Source organism: Salvelinus fontinalis, chromosome 11 (assembly GCF_029448725.1).
Source record: "Salvelinus fontinalis isolate EN_2023a chromosome 11, ASM2944872v1, whole genome shotgun sequence".
NCBI classification, from domain to species: domain Eukaryota; kingdom Metazoa; phylum Chordata; class Actinopteri; order Salmoniformes; family Salmonidae; genus Salvelinus; species Salvelinus fontinalis.
In genome coordinates, this window is record NC_074675.1 from 32989180 (window position 1) to 33007739 (window position 18560).

The 18560-nt window shown below is 43.8% G+C and overlaps 1 protein-coding gene across 1 annotated transcript in view; it reads right to left on the minus strand.

Annotated features, from left to right (window-relative positions):
* Nucleotides 1–10067, minus strand: part of zanl (zonadhesin, like) — a 35743-nt gene extending 25676 nt beyond the window's left edge. The window contains exons 1-11 of the mRNA XM_055938464.1: nt 9928–10067; nt 7686–7711; nt 6554–6700; nt 5713–5978; nt 5283–5367; nt 5002–5157; nt 4580–4744; nt 2162–2259; nt 1749–1827; nt 730–1608; nt 243–433 (exon numbers count right to left, since the gene is read on the minus strand). Of these exons, the coding sequence (XP_055794439.1) occupies nt 243–433; nt 730–1608; nt 1749–1827; nt 2162–2259; nt 4580–4744; nt 5002–5157; nt 5283–5367; nt 5713–5978; nt 6554–6700; nt 7686–7711; nt 9928–10031 (2196 nt within the window). The 5' untranslated portion in view covers nt 10032–10067. The remainder of the gene's footprint in view (nt 1–242; nt 434–729; nt 1609–1748; nt 1828–2161; nt 2260–4579; nt 4745–5001; nt 5158–5282; nt 5368–5712; nt 5979–6553; nt 6701–7685; nt 7712–9927) is intronic.
* Between the last annotated feature and the right edge of the window lie 8493 nt (nt 10068–18560).

Here is an 18560-nt window from a genome sequence, read left to right on the forward strand (position 1 = left end):
CTGTTCATTTGTGAATTGTTTCGTGTGTTCCTTGCATGGTCGGCGCCCTTTAATGTATATTTGTGATGTGCTGACTTGAGCAACATCAATCACCATGGCAGTGGACATTCTGCAAATAAAAGTATTGTTTCAAATATCGCATTGCATATCGCATCGTATACCGTATCGTAAATAGTGTCGGATATCACCGTGTTTCCCAAACGTCATGGACCACATACTAACAATTACAGATGGTCTCATACCTCATAGTAGTCACCTCCCTCCAGACAACCGCACGTTTCGATGGGGACGCAGCGACTGCCTTTGAACACGAAGCCTGGTTTACAGAAACACGCGCTGATACAGGAGCCAGTGCAGTTAGTAGAGGGTTCCTTACAGCTGGGGATGCAGGCTGGGCCACACTCTATGTACTCAGCATTGGGAGGGCACTTCACTATGGGGGAGAAGAGGGAGGGGATGATTGGGGGGAGGGCAAAAGAGAGAGGGAGAGAAAAGGTGGATGGAGCAAAGGAGATAGGGTGAGGATGAGGAAAAGGAGGGTCAATGGAGAGGAGGAATATGTGAGAGAGTGGGGAAGGGTGGAAGAGAGGGATGGGGAGAGGAAGAAGAGGGAGAGTGTTGTGGGATGGAAGGGAGACAAGTGGTTTTAACATTAGGACTGTGAATACAGAAAGTGGTGTTTGATTCTGATTGTGAGAATGAAATCATCTGATTGGCTGTTAATCTCACCTGGTGGTTTGGTGGTTGTAGGTTTTGGTGTTGATGGCCCAGGTGTAGTTGGTACTGGAGTTGAGGGTTTTGGTGTTGATGGCCCCGGAGTAGTTGGTCCTGGAGTTGAAGGTTTTGGTGTAGTTGGCCCTGGAGTTGAGGGTTTTGGTGTAGTTGGCCCAGGAGTTGAGGGTTTTGGTGTAGTTGGTCCTGGAGTTGAGGGTTTTGGTGTTGATGGCCCAGGAGTTGAGGGTTTAGGTGTAGTTGGTCCAGGGGTTGAGGGTTTAGGTGTAGTTGGTCCAGGGGTTGAGGGTTTAGGTGTTGATGGCCCATGAGTAGTTGGTCCTGGAGTTGAAGGTTTTGGTGTTGATGGCCCAGGTGTAGTTGGTCCTGGAGTTGAAGGTTTTGGTGTTGATGGTCCAGGAGTTGAAGGTTTTGGTGTTGATGGCCCAGGTGTAGTTGGTCCTGGAGTTGAAGGTTTTGGTGTTGATGGCCCAGGTGTAGTTGGTCCTGGAGTTGAAGGTTTTGGTGTAGTTGGCCCAGGAGTTGAGGGTTTTGGTGTTGATGGCCCAGGAGTTGAGGGTTTAGGTGTAGTTGGTCCAGGAGTTGAGGGTTTTGGTGTTGATGGCCCAGGTGTAGTTGGTCCTGGAGTTGAAGGTTTTGATGTAGTTGGCCCAGGAGTAGTTGGTCCAGGAGTTGAGGGTTTGGGTGTAGTTGGTCCAGGAGTTGAGGGTTTAGGTGTAGTTGGTCCAGGAGTTGAAGGTTTTGATGTAGTTGGCCCAGGAGTAGTTGGTCCAGGAGTTGAGGGTTTGGGTGTAGTTGGTCCAGGAGTTGAGGGTTTAGGTGTAGTTGGTCCAGGAGTTGAGGGTTTTGGTGTAGTTGGGCTGGGAGTTGGTGGAGCTGAAATAACCAAGGAAAACATATGATACACAAAACGATCATTTCAGAAGACCAAATAAACTCGAGGCTAGCAGTTTTCTAAGATCATATAATCAATAGATTATATACTATATTATCTCAGATCATAGATTATTCCTTACCTGTGCAGGCTGTGATGCATACAGCGTCTATAGCGATGTCTGTCTTAGGGGTCTCACCGTAAACACCAATAATCACAAACTGATACACAAACACAAGGGACACATTTTTCACAACCGTAACCATAGGCTGTGACCGAAACACTCTTCATCAAACGAACATTCAAAGAAAAGGCAAAAAGTTCAGGTTCATTCAATTAACTCTTTACTCTTCACAATATACAACCACATTTGTGCTTCTAGGAGGAAGGGTTGAAAACCAGATTCAAGACCGATATCAACATGCCTTTGAAAGCAAAGTCTTTTTGGTCTCTACCCCCAGTTCTAAAGTTATTTTAGACCCCGGGAAGACTAGCGGTCTTCAAGCTGCCATCTTATGGGGATCCAAATAAAGAATAAAACCCAACTAGGTTTACCTGCATGCTACCTGAGCCAAGGTAACGTATGTCTGCAGGCTTCCAGCTCTGGCCCTGGTTCCCTGTCAATGAGAAGATGGGGGCTCCAAGGATTCCTCCTGGGGAGGGGGGGGGGGGTTATGTGAAGAGGTGGTCAGAGTTTATGGAGAAAGGTTAAGAGAGCGCTAGAGACTGAAACATGTAGTGGTGATCAGTGGAGGTTGCTGAGGGGAGGACTGCTCATTATAATGGTTGGAATGGAGTGAGTGGAATGGCATCAAGCACGTCGTGGAATCCATGTGTTTGATACCGTTCCACTGAATCCGCTCCAGCCATGACCACAAGCCCGTCCTCCCCAGTTAAGGTTCCACCAACTTGCTTTGGTGGTGATACTCTTATCTTAGCATTGTCTAGACAATAGAGGGCAAGCAGTTGATGTACGACACCTCCTGGCGGCCATGTTGGAAGGCCACCGCCTGAATTCTTCTGACAACAACAGCCGAGTGGCTACCTCAAACGGCATGATAGCGGTGACTAAAACGAATCGTTTTTAAATTGAGAATAGCTGAACAATATGTAAACAATGTGTGAGTTAAGCTATTCTCTGCTTCAGATGCACAATGTCAAGGGGTGCATTGCAAATGTCCATAAGGCTAATGCCGTCATACTGTAGGCCAGTGGTTCTCAAAGCCGGTCCTCGAGTACCCCCAACAGTACAGTTTATTGTAGCCCCAGGCAAACACACCTGATTCAACTTATCAACTAATCACCAGGCCCTCTGAGTTGAATCTGGTGTGTTTGTCCAAGGCTACAACAAAAATGTGTGCTATTGGGGGTACTCAAGTACTGGAGTTGGGAACCACTGCTGTAGGCGTATGGCTGCATTGACGTTGCATGACATGATCAGCCGCAAAATGGGTTCACATGGCTGATATCCTGAAAAAATTGTAACAATCAAATACAGCTAATTGGAGAGCTTATGACTGAACAAAAAGGTCCTGTTCATTTGAGAATACAACACAAATAGACAAATTAAAGACAGATTCCCTTCCCCTCTTTATTGCAGGATTGTGATGTGTGATTAATCAACATAGACACTAGTTCATTGTGAATAATAGTTCAGTTAACAATTAAAACAAGTCTAAACACTTAACATCAAAGAATCAACACTATTTCATACAATTTGTATGAAAGTGTACAAGTAAGCTAACTCATCTGTAAAGGTTAGACATTTTAGTAAGTAGGCCATTATTACTAAAGCATCATTTTAGGTGAATAAAAAAAGCAAATACCGGAGGTGGCCAACCTCGCTCCACTTATCCCTGATCTACGGGTAACTAATTAGGTTTGATACATTGAATCAGGTGTGTTAGTGCTGGGCTGGAACGGAAACCTGCACACCCAGCAGGGTTGGCCTGCTCCAGTTGGAATAAGTTTACACATTGTGTGTGACTTTTAAACTGCACTTTTGTTCACAAAATGTGCTGACATAGGTATCGATGGTATACAAGGATGTACCCTTAGTCTCTTGGGACATTTATTGGGACCTCTTCATCTGCAGACATGGTTTTACGGCTCTCTGTATCTGAGGACTGAAAACATCAAAAAAGAAACAGGCTGCATTATACTCAAATTAGACAGCACTGAATATGATGTTGCTCCGTTCTTCACGCTAGGGACTGGAACTGGAGAATGTTTTCATAATGTACTCCCACAAAGGTACCTACTCTATCCAGAGTAGTCTGCTCTCCCTTCTCCGACAGCTGGAACTGCTAGCTAATGCTTTCACCCTCTTCCATGGCTGTTAGCTAGCTACAAATGCCTTTTGAGTTACAATGATAAGTACATCTAATATGAAGTTAGCAAGCTGGTGATATTTAATTCACTTAGCTAGTTACAGTATGTCAAGTTAGCTAACTAGCAAACATTATCTTAGATGCTCATTTGAGTAAGCCTTCACACTGAGTTTCTGTATAAAGCTAACTAGCTAATAATACATTGATCATTTTCAAAATATCTTTACTTACTTGAATGGGTTTTCCCACTGCCTCCGTTTTCTGGGTCCTTAGAAAAATTAAATAATGGGAAATCTTTCCGAAGTTTCCGGTGGAAGCAAAAACGCAGCAAGCAATGTGGACGACGTCCAAAGGACTGCCATTTGCATTTTAATCATTTTGCAGACACTCTTCTCCAGAGCGACTTACAGGACCAATTAGGGTTAAGTGCCTTGCTCAAGGACACATCGACAGATTTTTCACCTAGTCAGCTCGGGGATTCAAACCAGTGACCTTTCAGTTACTGGCCCAACAATCTTGACTGCTAGCCTACTTGCCACCTGACGTTGGTCTTCCAACATGGCGCCTGGTGCGGTTGCTAGGTGATTTGTGACAACTGCAAGCCTTCTAATATCTTGCCCTCAGTAGGCTTGTTGGGTCTTACCTGCGGTCACAGCGTGCACTTGGAGCTTCATTGTGGTGGCAGTTCCCCACATGTAGTAATGGAAGGTGAGGTCCAGACAGCCAGAGGAGCCGGTAGAGGGACTCCACAGCTCTGCTTTCTCTCCAGGGACAGCATATACGGAGTCCATCAGCAGATAGCTGCCGACTATGGAGAAAGAAGACCAGGACAGACATTAGACACAGAAATCTAATAGTGATGGCATGATTTGACAAGCATTTTCACACTGTCATATCGACCCAAACTGTACTGGGCTGGCTCGTATATTTTCTTTTCGTATGGTCTTTTCCAGTACCACTCCAGCAACTATGGTGGATGTGTAACCAGGCCAGTCCAGTAGCCTACAGCTCGTCTCTGTTCTCCTCGGCTAAGTAGTGTGAAAATTATATAATACTGATACGCACAGCCTGGTTTGGAGAAATCATCCTCAGGACCAGTCCCAGGGGTCTCAGTCCCTCCAGTTAATTGTTCCCAGCCGAAGAGTTCAGGATTTGTAGGTGATTTGGCATCCCACCCACACAGCTCATCAAAGGTGTCGAAGTCGCAACCAGTAAGACAGGCTGTGGAAATACATGGGATTGATCAAAACAGATGTCTAGACCAACAGAGAGAGAGAGAGGTATAAAGGTGAAGAGAGCGAGGGAAAGAGAGAAAGAACGGCGATACATAGTAAAGAGGTTCGTACCGGGACATGCTCCCTCGCTAATGACGATATTATCCAGAGCTGAGTCACAGGAATCGCTGAGCCCTCGCTGTGCCTCAAACACGATCTGTAAACCGAGAGTTAATATGTTAATGTAGAGTTAATATGGAGAATATGAACATGGACACTTGTGACCAGACTAATCTGAAAACACACATACCAGTGTTTAAGCGACAACTTTAGGGTGAAACTTGTTAAAAGCGGACACATGTAAACATTAGTGTCCAGGCTACTACTTTCCCTAAACCTTGTAAAAAATGTAAAAATTGCTGTTGCAGTTTTTGAACTATGCTCTTGGTCCATAAGATCAATCAAGCCCAGATAAAGTATTTAAAATGATTTAAAATAGTAGAACCCAGGTCTGAACCAGCGACACACACACACACGCACGCACACACACACACTCGCTCACATTTAGGCTCTGTCCTGCTGGTTTGGCCACAGTAATGGAAGCTCCAAGCCAGGAGGGGCTCTGGATCCCTGTCTTCTCCCAGACGTTGTCCTCTGAACTGGGCCTCTTGGCCAGCACGCGCAGGTGGTTCTGGTTGTCTGAGCCGTACATGTAGTAGCGGAACTGGACACAGATCTGGGCCGAGGGCGAGGTGAGAGCTGGGCTGAGGAGACGAGCCTTCTGCCCATTGGCCACGTTGTCACACTCGTGGTAGATGTAGAAACCATCTAAAAGAGAAAGAACGGAGAGGCATAGTAAAGAGGTACCGGGACAAGCTCCCTCACTAATGGCGATATTATCCAGAGAGAGGGAAAAGAGAGAAAGAGACAGACAGAGAAAGAGAGAGAAAGAAAAACAGAGAATCGTAGAAAGAGAGATAGAGAACAACAGAGAAACATCGAAGAAACGGTGATGGAGAATAGGGGTTTGGAGACGAAGGAGAAGCGATGAACTACACTGTGGCTGCGTCTGAAAAGGCACCCTATTCCCTATATAGTCTACTATTTTGGACCAGAGCCAAGGGGTGCCATTTTGGACAAAGCCTTCTGTGTCTTCTCAGGACACACACACGTCTCGATAGTGACAACAGAAACGGACTGGCATCCAGGCTACCATGACTCATAGCATGACTCGTGGAACGTGGCATTCTCTTGTATCTTGGGTGGGCAATATGAGATATGACCACAGGTAGGTACATCTCAAAGGAGCTCCTTTTTTCCCCCATTTAGTGGATAGAAGAGGGAACCAATCATTGAATGGTCTAATGTTTCAGGTGGGCGTTTTAAGGTCAAACACTACTCACTGCCGTCAGGGTAATCCCCGGGGGGTCCTGTTCCAGGTGTAGGGGTGGCGCCTTTATTTCTTGTCCAATCACTGTTATCCATGCTGTCCTGCTGGAATTGACAGAACGGCGTACTTTCCTGGTTAAAGTCACAGGAGGTCAGGATGGCTGTGACAGAGAGAGATGGGAGGAGAGATGAAGAGAGAGGGAGAGTTAGCGAGGCTCTGAAAGTTCTACTCTCTATTGCACACGAATCTCTCTGGCATCACCGAACATTAAATAACAGCAAATACTTGATCTCAACTGGCATCACTGAATGTCAGTTACTGTGAAGAATTTGTGTCAGTTTATATTACCAATGAGGCAAATATCATGGATCAGTTGGCTGATCAAAGCAAATCGTCATAGCTAAAATAGCATTATACCATATTGGCTGTCATGTGTTGTCCTCACTGCTACAAAGTCAAGGTGACATTGCGCAACAAGATGGCAACAGAACACTGACTACCGTATCAACAGTAATGCATTTGGAATCTGCATTATGAAAACATTATGGAACACTCAGGCCCTAAACCAATCACTATATGGCACCCTCCTGCGCTGTCTTATAGGAAGGGTATCTGTGTGTGTCTGCTTGTGTGTGCACCCATGTTTAGTGATGTGTAAGCAGGTTGTGTAGTGATAAGCATGTTGCATTGTATAGGGGAGGGGATGTATAGGTATAAGAAGATAAGAGTAAAAGGAGGAAAGTACATCACGTTCCCAACGGCACCAAATTGCACCCTTTCCCCTATATAGTGCACTACTTTTGACAAGAGCCCATGGTCCACTTTATAGGGAATAGGGTGCCATTTGGGAATTACCCTGGATCACGTGGCTGGATAGTACTGACTGAGCCTTTTGTCTTGAATCTATCATCTGCCCTAGAATAGACCCACAGCGGCGGGGTGCACATCTTTGTTCTAGCCCGACACTAAATCACTGGACTCAACTAATCATTTAATAATCATTTAATAATGATAGGTTGAATCAGGTGTGTTAATGCCTTGATAGGTTGAATCAGGTGGGTCCCTGCTACTACTGTCACCTCATTAGTTAGGCAGAAAGTGAGCAAGATTAAAACAAATGTGTACTTTTTATATGACAAACTTACCAGCATCTCTCGCTGTTCTTTCATAGCTGTGTAAGAGAAACACAAAACTAAATGAAAACAGGACATGAAAATGAATAGGCTAATAGCAGTGTTGGGGGAAGTTACTCTGAAAATATAGTTTACCAAGCTACCAATTAATTCACACTGGAATTACATTTATCATAGTGATTCAGGAGTAACGTTAAAACAGAAGAATATGCTGTGCCCACATTAGACAACAATCCTGAAAGAACAAACTCAAATTGCTGAAATAACTAAATGAAATCAATGAGAGAACAGTCACTAAAATAGCAGTGCAGATGGCGCTCTTTTGCAAAGTGAGTTACAGTTCATACAAGGAAATCAGTCAATTGAAATAAATTGACTTGGCCCTAATCTATGGATTTCACATGACTGGGCACACTACAGACAGAAGTTGGCTGATCAGCTGTACCGACTTCAGACGCTTGTAGGGGTCGGAGAGGAAACGCCATCTTGTACATGAGAGTCTCATCTTTGGGCCAAACCGTTTGGAAGCTACAGACGAGTTAGTGAGAAAACCGATTTTCGCTCTAGCTCTGCCACCTTTCACTGCAAATGCGAGAGTGCGACATCGGCGGATGCATCAATGGAAAAAACATATTTCTAGCTTAAACTGACTGATTTTGATAGGGATGTTTGTATTATGGTAAATAGATTCGCAGGGCCGCGGAAATCGACTCTAACCCCCATACCATTTCATTACTTTACTTCTAATGGTTTGGGACACCTGGGACCATCACATGACAAAAACCTTCAGGGGACCATGACACAACATCCCAAGGACGTCCTAAAAACATCCTAGGGGACGTCCTCGGGACAAACCGGGAACTAGACTAAACCTCCAGGGGCAAACGCCATCCTAAGGGGGCTATAAAAAGGTCCCCCAAAGGACATTCCATTGGGACCATCATGCAACATCCTGAGGACTAGTAAAATGAAAGTCCTGAGACCGTCCTAAACCGGTTATAACATGGTCCTCAGTGACGTTCTGGGAACGTACAGGGAACTAGACAAGGGTCCCCCCGTGAACGTTCACTTGGGACAATCACGTGACGTTCTTAGAACGTTCTCAGAGGCTTAGAGGGATAAAAAAAGTAGTGTGTAGTTCCAGTAGTTAGCTGCACCACTAGATGGCAAAAAAAAAGTAATTCACTGCTGAAAACACTACCAAAATTTGAATTTAGTTCGATTACCACCAAGCTACTACAAAATGCAAATAAATTACTATTGAACTAAATGTAGTTCACTACTCCCCAACACTGGTGAATAGTGAGGTTCAAATGACATTTTTTACATTTACATTTTAGTCATTCAGCAGACACTTTTATCCAGAGCGACTTACAGTTAGTGCATTAGTGCAATCTAATCTGCAGTTAGATTCATCATGAATAGAAAAGTTACTGAATATGATTTATCCTTATTTCATGTAAAGAATAAGAAATCATAGTATAAAATATACAAGCAGAGATGATCTTCTATACTGTACAAGTAGAGTACAATTATTTAAACGCATCAATGCATTAACGCATCAAAAACAAGTGGTTCCATACTGTTTTAAAATCATTCAGAATAACTTGAGGAAACAAGCCACTAGCGATCAATTATTCAACCATCCAAAGTCACCGCTGTTTAAACCGGCTCCACCAGAACAGACTACAATACATCGTAGAGTACAGTCATAGCCATGTATTTAGAGAGTTGGGCCAACTTCTGAATATTGTTCTAAATCTAGACATTCGGTTACATAGCGTTATTGAAATACACTGAGCGTACAAAACATTAAGAAAACCTTCCTAATATCGAGTTACTGTTTAGTTCACTCAGTGTATTTCCTATGTAATGTTAATGGGACCCTAACATGGCTGTCATAGAATGCTGTAGTGTCATGTACACGCATCATAAAACCTCAATAGCCAAACTCTCTAAATACCTGGCTCTGGGTATACACTATACGTCCCTCAATGATGTCTTCAGAATAAGCATCGAGTTGTACAAATCATCCAACTAAATTAAAATCCTTCAAAAACTTTGCTGGTAAAATGTTACAAACACTGTAACAGTGATGCCTGCATACTTATCAGTAAAAAATTGATAATGTATAATAATGCCAAAATCAATTTAATATTGAACCACTTCATTCAAATGATGCAATTAGACATCCACAACCATAGCACTTGTTTATGGATCAATATTAAAATCTCAGTCTATCTGTTATACTCACCCTTCTTCTGTGCTAGCCACTGTTCTGTACCCACACATCAACAGCAGTACGCAAATTCTTCTTAATTTACCCATGGCTAACATTAGAGTTAGCAGGCTAACCATTCAGTTAGCAGGGAGTGACGCCGATCTGATGGATCAGGGGACTTTTATACATTTACAGGTGGAATGGAGTAGTTAAAAAAAGAGGGGAGGGGGGAGGTGAAGAGAGAGAGAAGCAAGAGGTGAAGAAGGGAGTGTATTGGAAATTCTATGACTCTATAACCTGCATACAGGTGGGAGGAAAGTAAAGAGAGAGGGAGGTAAAGAGAGGTCGGAGGGTAAGGGAGTGGGGTGTATTAGAAATCACAAGCCTATGTCTCATGCTGTGTATTATCTTGCTTTGCACGTTACGAAACCACCAACCCAATGAGTGAATTAGTTACAATGAGTGATATGGCACGGGTGTGTTCGACGCGCGTGTTTTGTCTGAAGACAGTATACAGTTAGAATGGGTGGGGATGCTCCTGAGTGGCGCAGTGGTCTAAGGCACTGCATCTCAGTGCTAGAGGCGTCACTACAGACCCTGGTTCGAGTCCAGGCTTGAAAAAGAAAAGGAGAGCTGCACACTCTAGGAGCTCAATTAAAACAATTACAAACAAATACATCTTGTGACCATCTTATCCATTGGCAGTAATATGTTTTCATGACGACTGCCAGAGAGGCTAGAAAAGTCCATCCACACTTGGACACATTCCCAACCATTAGTCTTGTAAACGCTGTTCGGAGTTTGGACTGGGAATCACTGTTCCGTCACTGCAGAGCAGTCCCACCCTGAGCGCGGATAAGAGGTTTTATAGGAGGTCGTAAAGAAGTGCAAGCCCATGTTATTGTCCGTCGCCTATGAGTCTCACATTCACTCTCTCTCCATCTTTCTCTCTCTCTCTCTCTCTCTCTCTGTGGGACGCCGCAATGCTGTGTCAGTCACCTATTCATTCTCTCTTTAATTTCTCCATATTTCATTCTCTTTTCTCCCCTCTTTCTCTCAATGCTGTCAGGCTATCGATCTGCTGTCCATCCTGTCTGAACAGCTATCCCCTCAAAACGCTCACACTCTCCGTGTAAACTACCTGTATCAGTCTATCTTTCTCACACCCTAATTTTCATCTGTCTGACCCCCTTCGTATTTCCCCCTCCATTGCTCTCTTTTTTCTCTCTGACCATATTTCACCATCTGGCCTTTCACCGTCGCCCTCTCCATCCCTCGACTAGGATGGTTAGTCAGGAATGGTAAGGAACGGGACTGAGATTAACAAACTCACACTAGAGTATGAACAGTTATTAGAAAACAATTGTGTACAAACGTCAAACATCTCCAGTCCTATACTAAATAGTATACAATACGAACCAATAAATCTTAAAATAATTCAACAACATTGACATTGTTGTCACCCTAACTGAATTTCTGCCAAAGAAGTTATAGTAAATTTTTTTGCGTTTGTGACTCTCTGTGACTGAAATTAAAACCTTTAAAGTGGCAATCAGCAGTCGAAATAAGACCAAAGCACCCCTCCCACCCCTGTTTCTGTAAAAATATGAGGGATGGGGCTGGATATATGAAACCTCTCTCAAACTCATATACAGAGCTATGGATGCAAGGACTGACCATCCATGATATCAACATTATAGTTTTAACCCTGTTTTTAGGCTATAAAGTGTTTGTTTACAATGACTTTGTGTACAAATATTGGAATAAAACAAGCTTATAGTTTGGATTCTGATGGGTTACGACAGTCGAACTGAGCTCACAAGTTTTATTATTTAAGAATCAGTGGGTACATATCATTCAAAAAATGGACGTAGCAACTGCTGAATGCTCCTTTAAATAGCCCTTGACCCGACTATCCCATAAGACTCAAACAGAGTCATTCATAACTGTACTCGTAAAAACACTGACATCTCAAATCAAATCAAATTAATCACATGCGCCGAATACAACAGGTGTATACCTTACAGTGAAGTGCTTAATTACGAGCCTCTAACCAAAATTGCAGTTTAAAAAATACAGATAAGAATAAGAAATAAAAGTAACAAGTAATTAAAGATCAGCAGTAAAATAACAATAGCAAGACTATATACAGGGGGGTACCGGTACAGAGTCAATGTGCGGGGGCACCGGTTAGTTGAAGTAATATTTTCATGTAAACTCAGCAAAAAATGAAACGTCCCTTTTTCAGGACCCTGTCCTTACAAGGGAATTCGTAAAAATCCAAATAACTTCACAGATCTTCATTGTTAAGGGTTTAAACACAGTTTCCCATGCTTGCTCAATGAACCATACACAATTAATAAATATGCACCTGTGGAACGGTCGTTAAGACCCTAACAACTTACAGACGGTAGGCAATTAAGGTCACAGTTATGAAAACTTAGGACACTAAAGAGGCCTTTCTACTGAGTCTGAAAAACACCAAAAGAAAGATGCCCAGGGTCAGTGCTCATCTGCATGAACATGCCTTAGTCATGCTGCAAGGAGGCATGAGAACTGCAGATGTGGCCAGGGCAATAAATTGCAATGTCCATACTGTGAGACGCCTAAGACAGCGCTACAGGGAGACAGGACGGACAACTGATTGTCCTTGCAGTGGCAGACCACGTGTAACAACACCTGCACAGGATCGGTACATCCGAACATCATACCTGCGGGACAGGTACAGGATGGCAACAACAACTGCCCGAGTTACACCAGGAATGCACAATCCCTTCATCAGTGCTCAGACTGTCCACAATAGGCTGAGAGAGGCTGGACTGAGGGCTTGTAAACCTGTTGTAAGGCAGGTCCTCACCAGACATCACCGGCAACAACGTCGCCTATGCGCACAAACCCACCGTCGCTGGACCAGACAGGACTGGCAAAAAGTGCTCTTCACTGACGAGTTGTGGTTTTGTCTCACCAGGGGTGATGGTCGGATTCGCGTTTATCGTCGAAAGAATGAGCGTTACACCGAGGCCTGTACTCTGGAGCGGGATCGATTTGGAGGTGGAGTGTCCGTCATGGTCTGGGGCGGTGTGTCACAGCATCATTGGACTGAGCTGGTTGTCATTGCAGGCAATCTCAACGCTGTGCGTTACAGGGAAGATATCCTCCTCCCTCACATGGTACCCTTCCTGCAGGCTCATCCTGACATGACACTCCAGCATGACAATGCCACTAGCCATACTGCTCGTTCTGTGTGTGATTTCCTGCAAGACAGGAATGTCAGTGTTCTGCCATGGCCAGCGAAGAGCCCGGATCTCAATCCCATTGAGCACGTCTGGGACCTGTTGGATCGGAGGGTGAGGGCTAGGGCCATTCCCCCCAGAAATGTCCGGGAAATTGCAGGTGCCTTGGTGGAAGAGTGGGGTAACATCTCACAGCAAGAACTGGCAAATCTGGTGCAGTCCACGAGGAGGAGATGCACTTCAGTACTTAATGCAGCTGGTGGCCACACCAGATACTGACTGTTACTTTTGATTTTGACCCCCCTTTGTTCAGGGACACGTTATTCCATTTCTGTTAGTCACATGTCTGTGGAACTTGTTCAGTTTATGTCTCAGTTGTTGAATCTTGTTATGTTCATACAAATATTTATACATGTTACGTTTGCTGAAAATAAACGCAGATGACAGTGAGAGGACGTTTCTTTTTTTGCTAAGTTTATGTTTGAAAAACCTCCAACTCAGACAATGGCACTGGCAACTGTGACACACTCACTCTTACCGCAGTACTCTCCGTTAGTGTTTTCAGTTTCTTTTTTCGCTGAGTTTGGGTAGAGTTATTAAAGTGTCTATGTATAGATGATAACAACAGAGAGTATCTAAACTCATATGTAAGCTATTCAAAATGGTAGCATGGGGAATCTCCAGCCAATACTGTTAATCTATAATCCAATGAGCATCCACACCCATTTGAGCAGTTATACACGCATAAACAGAACTCTGTAAAGCAAGAATGGCTATAACACGCACTCACACAAACGGTAGTTAAATTATGTAATAAAAAAAGTAGCTCTTTATATATATATATATATATATATATAGAGAGAGAGAGAGATTTTATTTTGTTTTCATAATCTTTTTTAAACTTTTGGCCAAACTTAAAACTATAAAATACTCTATGTAATATATATATATATGTTTTTAAAGTAGCATTATGTTGGCTAAGTACACAAATTGAGAGAGGCTTGAGTTGTTGCTCAGTTACATTGCCTCAGTTACATTGCCGTGGGACAGGGGTGTCATGCCCCCGCAAAATCTGAGGGGGCACAAAGTACGTCAGGATGGCTGGGGGGGGGGGGGGGGGGGGGGGGGGGGGTTGTCCAGAGGGGCGCTAAGCCCCCATCTGGAAGTTAGAGAATTTATAATTTTTCAAACACCCGAAACAGCTTTTTTCCTGCAATCTACATGTAGATCCATAATCATTATATTTAATTCTATGTAGAAAATATCTGTTTATTTTTCTGCATATCTACCTTTTCTGCATAACTCTTGAGCTGTCTGTATCCTACTGACTAGTGGTTATGATTTTAAATTAAATTAATATGCTTCTCTGCATTTCTGCTCAAATCTAGGTAAAAAAAAAATGAAAGAACGTAAGTCTTATTTGGTACATTTAGTAACGGCTTGCTTTTCTAAAATCTACCAATCTTGCCAGCAGGCATGCCAGCTAAGATAATTAGACAAGCTAGCTACTTGATTGATAGCCTGAAATGGATTCTTGGTAGCCAGTTATGAGGTTGTGTCAGAGCTGCTAGGAGTACTGGGTGGAGGAGTCAAGCGCAGAGAGCAGGTATTTCAGAACGTGGATTTTATTTCCTGTCGACAGGGAAAACGATCATGCCCAAACACACGGGCGCATGAAAATACCAGTCCAAAACACACAGGACTAAACTGTTCAGAAAATATAGAATCCACATAAAATCCAACACCAAATAACAGAGAACAAGCCCGCACAAAAGCCAGCGGGCCTACTGCCCTTAAATAGCCTATCCACAAAACTAAACTCAAAACAGGTGTACCCAATCAGCCCAAACTAACAGAAACAAAAAGAAGGGAATCGATGGCAGCTGGTAGGCCGGTGACGACGAACAGGAAGAGGCACCATCTTCGGCGGGATTCGTGACAGGTTGGGAGATGGGGAACCTATCTGGGCTAGCTAAAATCAACTTCATCAAATTCCTAGGTAGCTAGTAGTATTACAGAGAAAAAACAAAAAATGTACTTCATTTTTATTTTATTGTTATTATTATTTTTTAAACAGGACAAATATGGGCATGAAGCCTCTGCCGTGGGAATAAGGATAACCTTTTTCATCCTTTTTTTTGTTTTGTGTGTCAGTCAGGACTGAAAAGGTCAAATGTCACTCTTTATGGCCAGTTTTAAACACCTGTTATATCTGCATGTTTACATTGGTACCCTGTCCTGACCAAATCTGGGTTCAAATATTTTCAAATACTTTTACAATTTGCTTTAGTCTGCCTGGAGTGCCAAAATGGGCTGGGTTTTCTGTTTTGGAACCCTTCAATCGGTTCCATTAAGACAGACAAACACAGATTGTGTATTTGAATTTATTTTAAATAGTATTTGAACCCAGGTCTGGCCCTGAATGGTACAGTTATGTACCGGAACTATCTTAGCAACACAAGGTCATTGTTGGTGTGGTGCAGTGATCTTTGTACACGTAGATACTCCAACTCCAGTCCTATATAATTGGAAACAGACTGGGTGTGGTTCGGTTGTTTAAAACATGTGGGACAGTAAAGGTGATGACAGATAGGACAAAAGGTTGATTTATTAATAACTTGATGACCTGAAATGTGATAAGTACTGCGTACGCCCCTGTGACACCTATGCTGAATATCCATGTGACAACAAAAAGATCTTTAAGTCGCAAACCTGTGGTGCGATTGCAAAAGCAGTAGGACCCTCTGGAAGAATACCTGGAGTTATGACGAAGGCCCCTCTAGTGTTAATACAATATTGACACAGTTTCTCACTCTCACCTGTCTGAATGGGTCTGAATGGGTAAAGGGGTGAACATATGCAGTGGTTCGAGTTGGTTTTGTGGAAGTGAGGAAGTAAAACAGACATGATTCGTAAGATGTACAGGGGCATTACTACAAATCAGAATCGTGTTGTATTGTTAGGAAGGCCAGGGCAAGGCCGCAGTCAAGTCAGTCATGTAAATCTCCTACCTTAAAGTGTTGATATTGGCAAAATGCATGTTAAGGTAGATGTGAATGATTGGGAAATCTATAGCTTTACAGCCACAGTGGGCTTTACAGTGGGCTTTATAGCTTTACAGCCACAGTACGATGGGGATTGTGTCTACTAGGCCTATACATGCTGAGGTGTAAGTGAAGTAGTTGGTCTATGAAATAGACACAGTAGTCTAGTGAAGGAAAACAATTATTGCTGTTTGTTTCGGGCAATCGTGAAATCACATCTCTGTTCCATTCCCTCCTATTCTATATCATTAAATTAAAATAAAATTGTATTTGTCACAACAGGTGTAGACCTTACCGTGAAATGCTTAATTACAAGCCCTTAACCAACAACACAGTTCAATAAATAGAGTTAAGAAAATACTTACTGAATAAAATTAAGACAAAATTAAAATAAAAAGTAAAACAATAAATAACAATAACGAGGCTATATACAGGGGGTACTGGTACCGAGTCAATGTGCAGGGGTACAGGTTAGTTGAGGTAGTTTGTAGGTAGGGGTAAAGGGCCTATGCATAGATAATAAACAGCAAGTAACAATAGTGTAAACAAAGGGGGGGTTAATGTAATTTGTCCGATTAATTGTTCAGCTGTCTTATGGCTTGGGGGTAGAAGCTGTTAAGGAGCCTTTTCATCCTACACTTGGAGCTCCGGTACCGCTTGCCGTGCGGTAGCAGAGAGAATAGTCTATAACTTGGGTGACTGGAGGCTTCAACCATTTTTTGGCCCTTCCTCTGACAACGCCTAGTGTATACAGTAGTTCCTCTGTAGCGCCTTACGGTCAGATGTCGATCAGTTGAAATACCAGGCGGTGATGCAACCGGTCAGGACGCTCTCGATGGTGCAGCTGTATAACTTTTTGAGGATCTGGGGACCCGTGTCAAATTCTTTTCAGTCTCCTGAGGAGGAAAAGGTGTTGTCGTGCCCTCTTCACGACTGTCTTGGTGTGTTTGGACCATGATAGTTTGTTGGTAATGTGGACACCAAGGAACTTGAAACTCTCAACCTGCTCCTCTATAGCCCCATCAATGTTAATGGGGGCCTGTTCGGCCCACCTTTTCCTGTAGTCCACAATCAGCTCCTTCGTCTTGCTCACATTGAGGGACAGGTTGTTGTCCTGGCAGTGTCTCTGACCTCCTCCCTATAGGTGGTTTCCTCGTTGTCGTGATCAGGCCTAACACTGTTGTGTTGTCAGCAAACTTAATGATGGTGCTGGAGTCGTGCTAGGCCACACAGTCGTGGGTGAACAGGGAGTACAGGAGGGGACTAAGCACGCAACCCTGAAGAGCCCCCGTGCTGAGGATCAGCGTGGCAGATGTGTTGTTGCCGACCCTTACCACCTGGGGGTGGCCTGTCAGGAAGTCCAGGATCCAGTTGCAGAGGGAGGTGTTTAGTCCCAGGGTCCTTAGCTTAGTGATGAGCTTTGAGGGCACTATGGTGTTGAACGCTGAGCTGTAGTCAATGAATAGCATTCTCACATAGGTGTTCCTTTGTCCAGGTGGGAAAGGGCAGTGTGGAGTGCGATTGAGGTTGTGTCATCTGTGGATCTGTTGGGGCGGTATGCGAATTGGAGTGGGTCTAGGGTTTCCAGGATGATTGTGTTGATGCCTTTCAAAGCACTTTATGGCTACCGACATGAGTGCTACAGGGTGGTAATCATTTATGCCGGTTACCTTTGCTACCTTGGGCACAGGGACTATGGTGGTCTGCTTGAAACATGTAGGTATTAAAGACTCGGTCAGGGAAAGGTTGAAAATGTCAGTGAAGACACTTGCCAGTTGGTCCGCTGGTGCTCTCATGCATGCTTCAGTGTTGTTTTCCTCGAAATGAGCATTAAAGGCATTTAGCTCGTCTGGGTAGGCTCATGTCACTTTGCAGCTCGCGGATGGGTTTCCCTTTCTAGCCTGTCATAGTTTGCAAGCCCTGCCACATCCGACGAGCGTCAGAGCCGGTGTAGTAGGATTCAATCTTAATCCTGTATTGACGCTTTGCCTGTTTGATGGTTTGTCTGAGGGCATAGAAGGTTTCTTATAAGCATCCAGATTAGTGTCCCGCTCCTTGAAAGTGGCAGCTCTAGCCTTTAGCTCGGTGCAGATGTTGCCTGTAATCCATGGCTTCTGGTTGGGAAATGTACGTACGATCACTGTGGGGACGACGTCATCGATGCACTTATTGATGAAGCTGGTGACTGAGATGGTATACTCCTCAATGCCATTGGATGAAGCCCGGAAAATATTCCAGTCTTTGCTAGTTTAACAGTATAGCTTCCATCCCTCTCCTCGCCCCAACCTGGGCTCAAACCAGGGACCCTCTGCACACAGTCACTCACGAAGCATCGTTACCCATCGCGCCACAAAAGCCGCGGCCCTTGCAGAGCAAGGGGAACAACTAT